The 10,742-nt window shown below is 47.1% G+C and overlaps 1 protein-coding gene across 1 annotated transcript in view; it reads left to right on the top strand.

Moving 5' to 3' along the window:
• snta1 (syntrophin, alpha 1) overlaps positions 1-10,742 on the top strand; it is a 45,084-nt gene that overhangs the window by 23,125 nt on the left and 11,217 nt on the right. The window contains exon 2 of the mRNA XM_048608359.1: positions 8,776-8,986. Coding sequence (XP_048464316.1) covers positions 8,776-8,986 — 211 coding nt within the window. The remainder of the gene's footprint in view (positions 1-8,775; positions 8,987-10,742) is intronic.

The following is a 10,742-nucleotide window of genomic DNA, read 5'->3' as shown; positions in this document are numbered from 1 at the left end:
CTCCCAAACACACTCCCACACACCCAAACACCACCCCCTCCATACACACACACACTCCCACACCCCAAAACCTACCCCCCACACTCTCCCAAACACACCCCCACATACCCAAACACTCTCCCCTACACGCACACACACCCACACCCCAAAACCTAACCCCCACACACTCCCAAACACACCCCCACATACCCAAACACCCCCCCACACACACATCCCCACATCCCCAAACACACCCTCACATACACAAACACACACACACTCCCACAACCCTAAACCTGCCCCCACACACACCCGCACATCTGCAGCCAGAAGCTCACTCTCTCACATGCACACGCACAGTTCCTGTTACTTGGCTAACTCTGCATCCACGCTGTCAGTGTCCCTTTTATCCCCTTGTGTTGCTGCTGGGTCTATCAAGTGGCATTCTATCTGGAAGGCTGGGTACACCACCCCACTGACCCTCTCTGTCCTTTCAACATAAAATTTGGTCATGTTCGGTAAACATTGTTGTCCTTACAATGTGTGTAGGCTTATCTTCATTTATCCAGACTTTTTGAAATGGCTGTTCTTCCTGATTAATGTTTCTTAAGGCTTCCCCACTGCTGAGATTAAACTGCTTGTTCTGAAGCCACTGAAATTTATCCTTACACCGCCTTTTTGGAACAAGGATGTGTTCGAGAGCATGAAGAAGTGCTTTATTAGAATAGTTCAAGGAATGAGAGTCGCCAGTGACGAGGTTAGATTGAAGAAGCTGGGACTGTTCTCCTTAGAGAAACGAAGGCTGAGAGGGAGATTTGATCAAGGTTTTCAAAACCATGAATGGACTGGACAGAGTAAACAGGTTCCCGCTCATAAAAACAACAGGAATAAGAAAGCATAGCTTGAAAGCAATGTGCAAAATTGCTGTGAGAAAAATACATTTTCACTCAGTGTGTAGTTGGGTTCTGGAATGCACTGCCTGGAAATTGGTGGAGGCAGGTTCAAATGAAGCATTGAAGAGGGCATTGGATAGAAATATTGTGGAAGGGTATGGGGATAAAGGCAGGAGACTGGCACTACGTAAGGATGCTCGTTTGAAGAGGTGATGCAGGCACAATCAGTTGAATCCTCTCCTCTTGTACTGTAACATTTCTGAGATTCAGTGATATTCACACCTGTCGAGTGCTCGGGCACCAGCCCTCAATCTGCAATGTTCACCCTTACAGCCCTCAGCTTCTTCAGTTGCATCTGATCCAATTTTAGTGATTGTAAGTATAGTCAGGCTTTGTAATACCGTAGTTTTATCAATCTTGAAATAGATGCTGACCCAGCATTTATTACCCATCCCTAATTGCCCAGAGGGCAGTTAGGAGTCAACCGCATCACTGTGGGTCTGGAGTCATGTGTAGACCAGACCAGGTAAGGATGGTAGATTTCCTTCCCTAAAGGACATCAGTGAACCAAGTAGGTTTTTATAGCGATTGACAGTGGCTATACAGTCATCGTTAGGCTAGCTTTTTTTTTAAAAAATTCCAGTTATTTATTTTTAATTCACATTTCACCATCTTCCATGCTGGGATTCAAACCCATGTCACCAGAATTTTACCACAATCCCACTGCATCCCCCTAATCCATCGAGTGTCTCAGCAATGTCCTTTTTCACCACGGCGACATCTTCCTTGGTTATGACAGAAGGTCAGGATCTAGATCCTGTTACTCTCATTTTTAATCTAATTCTTATCATCCCCTCTTTCTGCTTCTTCTTATTGTCTATCTGTTTTGTTGTCCAGGGAGCTTCAGATTCATTTATCCCCTTGTGTGGGAATGTACCTTGACTTTAACTAAATGTTCTCCTCCATAAAGGCAGCCAGTTGTTCAGATACATTGTTACCCATCAATCCTAATTCCTATTTTCCTGCTTCAGATCCATTCTTTCAGAATTTGCCCCCTCCAATGAATGATTTTTTTGCTCTAAGTTGCTCCTTCTCTTAGCCTAAACTTTCTGCTACAATTCATAGAATCCCTACAGTATGGAAGCAGGCCATTCGGCCCATCAAGTCCACACCAACCCTCCAAAGAGCAGCCCACTCAAACCCACCCCTCTACCCTATTCCTGTATTTCCCATGGCCAATCCACCCTAACCTGCATACTTTGGGAGGACACTGAAGCACCCTGAGGGACCCCACGTAGACATGGGGAGAATGTGCAAACTTTACACAGTCGCCTGAGGCTGGAATCGAACCTGGGTCTGTGGCATTGTGAGGCAGCTGTGCTAACTACTGATACCAGATCCATTTGATCTGTCACCTTACCATAACCAGATCCATCAATGACTCCTTCCCACTGGGTCAGGAACGTTCCAAAACTGAAAATTCAGTGGAATGCACTTCAGGATTTTGGGAGTTCCCATTATCATTACTGTTGATCAGTGCTTCCCAAACTATTTTCTGACATAATCCACTTTCAACTCTTAAAAGTTAATGTGACCCAGATGTCAACTAAAACAAAATGGCAGTAACGTAGCCGAGCAACATCCAGAATATGATTATAATGTATATTGCATCATATAGATGACAAGCTATGTTTTTAGAAAGAACAATTATTAAAAATTTATTACCCCCACCCTAATATTTTTTGCTACATTAGTCAGTTTGCAAACAATATATCTCCAATGTTAATCATCAGATTTCAGTGAAACTTGATATACAGAGTGGCTGACAAAAAGACCTGATTGATTTTTGCTGAAGACCCAGAGGGTGGTAGGAATCTGGGACTCACTGCCTGTAAGGGTGGGAGAGGCAGAAATCCTCATCACATCAAAGAAGTGTTTAGATGCACAATCGCGATGCCAAGGCACACAAGGCTATGGGCCAAGTGTTGGGAAATGGGATTAGAATGGTGAGGTGGTTTTTAACCAGCACAGACTTGATGGGCTGAAGGGCCCTTTTCTGTGCTGTAACTTCCCATGATGCTATCCTGGACTTCATTTTTAAAGAAGCTGTTAACTTTGGGAAAGGTTCTAACAAAGCTTCATATCAGACTCGAAACGTTAACTCGGTTTCGGTCTCCACAGATGCTGCCAGACCTGCTGAGTTTCTCCAGTGTTCTTGGTGTTTGTTAACTTAGTGAAGCAAGACAAAGGGTAAATGGAGTTTTTTAAAGGGCTTTGCGGCTTTAGCATTTTGTGGTTGTCTCAACCCTATTGAAATTTGTCACATCTGCCAAATGTCAACAGAGTTTTCAGAACAAGTTGTTGAATGTGGATTGGCCTCAGGCTGCCTCAGTGTGATACAACCTTAATGGAAAGGTTTGTTTTTTCAGTTTTGTCATCACAGGGTAGACTGGTTAGCAAGGTTAGATCACGTGGAATACAGGGAGAACTAGCCATTTCAATATAGAACTGGCTTGAAGGTGGAAGACAGAGGGTAGTGGTGGAGGGTTGCTTTTCAGACTGGAGGCCTGTGACCAGCGGTGTGTCACAGGGATCGGTGCTGGGTCCACTGCTTTTTGTCATTTATATAAACGATTTGGATGTGCACATGGGAAGTATGGTTAGTACGTTTGCAGATGGACTAAAATGGGAGGTGTAGTGGACAGCAAAGAAGGTTACCTCAGAGTACAGTGGGATCTTGATCAGATGGGCCAATGGATGGAGGAGTGGCAGATGGAATTTAATTTAGATAAATGTGAGGTGCTGCATTTTGGAAAGGCAAATCAGGGCAGGACTTATACACTTAATGGTAAGGTCCTGGGGAGTGTTGCTGAATAAAGAGACCTTGGGGTGCAGGTTCATAGTTACGTTCGTAGTTCCTTGAAAGTGGATTTTCAGATAGATAGGATAGTGAAGAAGGCGTTTGGTACGCTTGCCTTTATTGGTCAGTGCACTGAGTATAGGAGGAGGAGGTCATGTTGCAGCTGTACAGGACATTGGTTAGGGCCACTTTTGGAATATAGCATTCAATTCTGGTCTCCCTGCTATAGGAAGGATGTTGTGAAACTTGAAAGGGTTCAGAAAATATTTATAAGGATGTTGCTTGGGTTGGAGGGAGAGACTGAAAAGGCTGGAGCTGTTTTCACTGGAGTATGGAAGACTGAGGGTGTGACCTTATAGAAGTTTATAAAATCATGATGGACATGGATAGGATAAATAGGCAAGGTCTTTCCCCCAGGGTAGGGGAGTCCAAAACTAGATGACATAGGTTTAAGGTGGGAGGGGAATGATTTAAAAAGCACCTAAGGGGCAACTTTTTCGCACAGAGTGTGGTGCTTGTATGGAATGAGCTGCCAGAGGAAGTGGTGGAGGCTCGTACAATTACAACATTTAAAAGGCATCTGGATGGGTACATGAATAGTAAGGGTTTAGAGGAATATGGGCCAGATGCTGGCAAATGGGACTAGATTAATTTAGAATATCTGGTTGGAATGGACGAGTTGGACCGAGGGGTCTATTTCCATGCTATACATCTCTTTGACAGAGCATCAAAAAGGCAATGCTTTGTAATTGTAACAATGTTCAGTTATTAGTGTGGCAGGGGTGTGAACTGTACTGAGTGCACTGTTCAGTTGTAGATTTATGCACTCACTCAGCCATTACTTTATCTGAGCTGCCACTACTCATAACCTTCGATGTAGAAGCAGCGGATACTATTAACATTCACATTTGCATTCAGCATTCCTAACCTTCAGCAATGTCACATTGAGATTCCCTGCAAGCCATCACAGTGCATTGTTCTTAATGGGAAGTAAGCGAGGAAACTTTTAATTTTGTTGCTGAGAGTTTCAATTACATAAAGTGATATTTATCGCCCCAAAGGCTGCAGTTTCACTGTGATTTCTGCTACACACAATGCAGCTTAAAAATAAAATGGAATTAATTCACAAGGTAAGTAAATTTCCAAATGTGGAGCTGTGTTCCTCCCAGCATGGGCCTGAGATTTTTCTCAGGGAAGCGGAATGCTTCTGACCAGCCACATGTGACTCTCGGTGCTCTGCGATGTTTCAGACCAACTCCCCGTGTTCCCAAGTAATAGAGGGTTCAGTGAACTTACTGTCCCCAAATTCTGTAACCCTACTGTAATAATTCCCTTCTCCAGACCTCATTCCCACAGGCACACTGACTCTTTATTCATTCACGGGATGAGGGCGTTGTTGGCTGGGCAGCATTTATTGCCCATCCCTAATTGCCCAGAGGGCAGTTAAGAGTCAACCACATTGCTGTGGGTCTGGATGGTGGAATTTGAATTCAAAATAAAATGAAGAGTCTAATGATGTTTATCAAGAAAAGCTCATCTGGTTCATTAACATCCGAACGATATGGTTCCACGTCAGGATGGTGTGGGACTTTGAGGAAAACTTGCAGATACTGGTCATGGGTTTGGAAGGTCGAAAGAATCTTAGTGAATTGCTAAAGAGTATCTTCTTGATGGCGCACACACTGCTACCGTGTGCATTGTGGTGAGGGAGCAAATATTGAAGGTAGTAGTAACATCAGGAATCAGAGGGATTCCCATATGTGGGAAAATAATACTGCAGTCATATCAGAATCCCCAAATACTGAATGTACTGACAACTTGTAATGTTACCATTTACGTTTATAAAATAAATCCCTGAATTTTGATGTGATTTATTTAACGTAAAGCCCCTGCATTTGAGGATAAATTAAATGGAATGCTGCTTTCAAACAGCAGGATTGATTTTAACTTTATTAAAACTCCTTCCTGCAGCAATTGTTGAGCTTTGGCTCCTGGTTGAATTCTCAATGTCCTGTTCTCTGTCCCCTCTCTCTCCCTATCTGACTGTCTTGGTTTGTCTGTCTCTCTCTCTTGCTGTCTGTCTGTCTCATTCTGTCTGTTTGTCGCTGTCTCCTTCTCTGTATCTCCTCCTCTCTCTCCCTCTCTCTCTCTCTTTCTCTCTCTCTCTGTATCTCCCGCCTCCTCTCTTTCTCACTCCCCATTCTCTCGTTCTCGCTCTCTTTCTCCCTGCTAAAGGCCAATGCAGGAGTTGGTTGTCTGGCTGATTGTAGCCTGTCTCTGTTTCTGTTACTGCCTGACTTCATTGTACATTATGCAAAGCAACAAGGGTTTTTATTCCAAATAGTTATCCTCAAAGTCAAATTCCTCATTTAATCCGGAGCAGTGAGAACATGATCCGACCCTCTCCTTCCTTGCTTTATGTTTTAAATATTGCCCTCTGGGTTTGTCTACTCCACAAGCAACAAGGGCTCAGACTACATTCCCTGGCTGCCCTCTGCTGCTTCACTCTGTGAATCATAGCAAGCTATTTGACTGTAGAAAGCATCACAGCTCTCGGCCTGTATTTAACCTTACACACAGAGGCTGCAGCGGGCCATTTGGCCCAATTTGATATTACCCACCCCTCGAGAAAGTACGACCAATCACACTTGTCCCCTCAATGGCTTTTCATTTGTCCAAGGCCGTACCCCAGTCTCCTGCATTGGAGTTGGATTTCTCCTGCAGCCAGTGATCCTGGAAGTGGATCCTGTATCCTGTGTACTCAGTGAGGACACTGTTCTTGCCATCTGTTCTAAATCTGTGACAGTTAATCCTCTGTTTGTGACAGATCATTTTTGACCTGTGACCCTGTCTCGGTCTTTGATTGCTAAACCCTTCTATCGTATTGCCCTGTAATTTTACCAGAGTTGGAGATCAGGATTTTATTTTTGGATCCCATCAATGCTTTTTTTTGGGAAGAGAGTGGGAGGGAAGTTAGTTTAATTATTCTCGAATTCCCGCAGAGCCAGCCACAATCCCTGGAATCTGCTTTAAAAAAAACAGGGAATCTGAGTCAGGACAGAAGGATCAGTGCAGTAAATGGGGAGCATGGAGAAAGAGATTAAAGCCTCCATGCACTTTAGGCTGCAGAAGTTGGTTTCTAACCAAGTTCAAAATCTTTCCACCCCCGGGCTCATCCCATGTCCAACCGTCCCTCACCCCCGCTCCCTTGACCTGACACAAACTGTCCATCTTCTCTCCCACCTATCCCCCCTCCCACCTCACTGACCAATCCCCACCACTGCCGACCTGCACTCACCCATCACCATCCCACCTACCTTCCCCAGCCTCACCCCTCCTTCCTTTATTTATTTCCCAGCTCTCTAACCCCTCCCCATTTCTGAAGAAGGGTCCCGACCCGAAACGCCAGCTTTCCTGTTCCTCTGATGCTGCCTGGCCTGCTGTGTTCCTCCAGCTCCACACTGTGTTATCTCAGACTCCAGCATCTGCAGTTCTTGCCATCTCAAAACAGTTCTGTTGCTGCCCTGGGCTCCAGTGACAAATTAAAGTCTGTGGTTTTCTGAGATTTTTTAAAAAAAATTCACTCATGGGATGTGGGTGTTGCTAGCTGGGCCCGTCCCTAGTTGCCCCTTGAGAAGGTGGGGGGTGAGCTGCCTTCTTGAACCGCTGCAGTCCATGTGCTGGAGGTTGACCCACAATGCCCTTAGGGCGGGAATTCCAGGATTTTGACCCAGTGACAGTGAAAGAACAGCAATATATTTCCAAGTCAGGATGGTGGGTGGCTTGGAGGGGAACTTGCAGGGGGTGGTGTTCCCAAGATTCTGCTGCCCTTGTCCTTCCAGATGGAATTGGTCGTGGGTTTGGAAGGTGCTGTCTGAGGATCTTTGGTGAATTTCTGTAGTGCATCTTGTAGATAGTACACACTGCTGCGACTGAGCGTCGGTGGTGGAGGGAGTGGATGCTTGTGGATGTGGTGCCAATCAAGCGGGCTGCTTTGACCTGGATGGTGTCAAGCTTCTTGAGTGTTGTTAGAGCTGCCCCCATCCAGGGCAAGTGGGGAGTATTCCATCACACTCCTGACTGGTGCCTTGTAGATGGTGAACAGGCTTTGGGGAGTCAGGAGGAGAGTTACTTGCTGCAGGATTCCTAGCCTCTGATCTGCCCTTGCAGTCACTGTATTAATACGGGTAGTTCAGTTGGGTTTCTGGTTAATGGTAAACCCCCAGTACATTGATAGTGGGGGATTCAATGATGGTATTGCCATTAACTTGCAAGGGGCGTTGGTTAGTTTGTCTCTGGTTGGATTTGGTCATTTCATGGCATTTGTGTGATGTGAACGTTACTTGCCAATCATCAGTCCAGGCCTGGATATTTCACACATCTCTTGGCTCCTGCTTCCCATCACAGCCAGTTGGAGTTCTGAACTGGGAGCCAGGTGAACCTGGATTGGTCTGGGCGAACATGCAGGATGTGGGGGAGGCTCAATGAGACAGAGGAGACCCATTCTTTGGAGGTAATCAGCACATACTTACTGTGGGAAATAAAAACCAACTATGACCAATATTGATCTCCGGATTCCAGCTGGAAGACCTGGGGTTGTTCCCTAAATAGTGGGCTGTTCCTTCTAAGAGGCTTCGTCCTGAGCTGTGGGACCCAGAACTGATCACACTTATTCTGAATACATACAGAAAATGTGAGAAAAGGAAACAGAATAAACTTTGCAAGTCTGTTATGAATCTTCTTGAGTGTTATACCAGACTGGAAACATTAATTCTGCTTTTGTCTCTACACATGCATCACTGAGTTTCTCTAGCACTCCCTGTTTTTTTTCATTTCACATTTCCAGTGTCTGCAGTATTTTGCCTTTATTTACACTTATTCCCAGATAGTGTCTTAATGCCCTGAAAGCACAAGCATCTCTCCCAGACATTCAAGATAAAACCTGCGTTCAAATTGTTCAATATTTTGTAACCTTCCATTGCTGTTGTTAAGAATTGTTTTGCAAATGCAATGACTTTAAGCTTCTGTTTTGTCGACCTTCAGTGAAGTACCTGAAGGAAGTGTCTTCATATTTCAAGAACACCTCTGCGGGCTCTGTCCAGAGCTGGGATTCCTCATCGTCCCCTGGCAGTGGGGCTAACTCTCCAGCTGGCCTCCACCCCCCGCCACATGGGGACCTGGAGCAGGAGAAAACCATCCCCTTGAAAATGTGTTACCTCCGAAGAAAAATCCGAGCTCCCGACCAGGAGAAGAGGTAAGGCTGGGGAAATGTGACCAGCAGCTCCGTTAATTCACTATAACAGTCAACATCTTAGACCAAAGTTCAATGGGGCTCAGTTCATGGAACACGTTTGCACTGTGTCAGTGCCACTCGAGAATGTTCAGCACAAATTCACACACAGGCTGGCACCTCACATCAGTGCTGAGGGAGCGCCGCACTGTCGGAGGGTCAGTGCTGAGGGAGAGCCGCACTGTCGGAGGGATAGTGCTGAGGGAGCGCCGCACTGTCGGAGGGTCAGGGCTGAGGGAGTGCCGCACTGTCGGAGGGTCAGTGCTGAGGAAATGCTGCACTGTTGGAGGGTCAGTGCTGAGGGAGCGCCCGACTGTCGGAGGATCAGTACTGAGGGAGTGCCGCACTCTCGGAGGGTCAGTGCTGAGGGAGTGGGCACTGTCGGAGGGTCAGTGCTGAGGGAGCGCCGCACTGTCGGAGGGTCAGCGCTGAGGGAGCGCCGCACTGTCGGAGGGTCAGTGCTGAGGGAATGGTGCAGTGTTGTCTTTTTGATGAAAGGTTAAACTCTTGCCCTGTCTACTCTGTGGGCTGAATATAAAGTTTTCCTTGAAATATCTTAATGACGAGCAAGAGGGAGGTGTTTTCCTCAGGGTCTTGACTATATCTATCCCTAATCAGCATCAGTGTCGCTGATAACTGGGTCGTTACTGGATTGCTGCGCTGTGAGATTTAGCTGTGTAGGAATTGGCTGTTGTGTTTTACATATTTAAACAGAAAGTCTGTTTGGAAAGTACTTCCATTGCCGTGAAATGATTTGTAATATCTAGTGGCTGTTCTCATTGTTTTGAGTGCCTGGCTGTCTTTCCTTTGTGAAGTGTTGTGGGGGGTGGGGAGTGTGTCAGTATTTACAGGGGGGTCCCCAGAAAGGTGGACAGTGTGTCACTATTTACAGGGGGTCCCCCGGGGAGGGGGGACAGTGTGTCAGTATTTACAGGGGGTCCCCGGGGGAGGGGGTCAGTGTGTCAGTATTTACAGGGTGGTCCCCGGGGGCAGTGTGTCAGTATTTACAGGGGGTCGCCGGGGGGACAGTGTGTCAGTATTTACAGGGGCTCCCCGGGGAGGGGGGACAGCCTGTCAGTATTTACAGGGGGGTCTCTGGGGGGAGTGTGTCAGTATTTACAGGGGGTCCCCGAGGAGGGGGGACAGTCTGTCAGTATTTACAGGGGAGGCCCCGGGGGGAGTGTGTCAGTATTTACAGGGGGTCCCCGGGGGGACAGTGTGTCAGTGTTTACTGGGGGTCCCCGGGGAGGGGGGACAGTCTGTCAGTATTTACAGGGGGTCCCCAGGGAGGTGGGGGCAGTGTGTCAGTATTTACAGGGGGTCCCCGAGGAGAGGGGGAGTGTGTCAGTATTTACAGGGGGGTCCTCGAGGGGAGTGTGTCAGTATTTACAGGGGTGTCCCCGGGGGAGTGTGTTAGTATTTACAGGGGGGTCCTTGGGGGGAGTGTGTCAGTATTCACAGGGGGGTCCCCCAGGGGAGTGTGTCAGTATTTACAGGGGGGTCTCCGGGGGGGCAGGGTGTCAGTATTTACAGGGTGGTCCCCGGGGGGACAGTGTGTCAGTATTTACAGGGGGGTCCCCGGGGGGGCAGTGTGTCAGTATTTATAGGGGCGTCCCCGGGGAGAGGGGTCAGTGTGTCAGTATTTACCGGGGGGTGTCCCCGGCGAGGGGGGACAGTGTGTCAGTATTTACAGGGGGGTCCCCGGGGAGGAGGGTCAGTG

Source organism: Rhincodon typus, chromosome 19 (assembly GCF_021869965.1).
Source record: "Rhincodon typus isolate 14 chromosome 19, sRhiTyp1.1, whole genome shotgun sequence".
Classification (NCBI taxonomy): Eukaryota; Metazoa; Chordata; class Chondrichthyes; order Orectolobiformes; family Rhincodontidae; genus Rhincodon; species Rhincodon typus.
The sequence above is the reverse complement of the archived record's forward strand: the minus strand, read 5'-3'. Positions and strand labels throughout refer to the sequence as shown.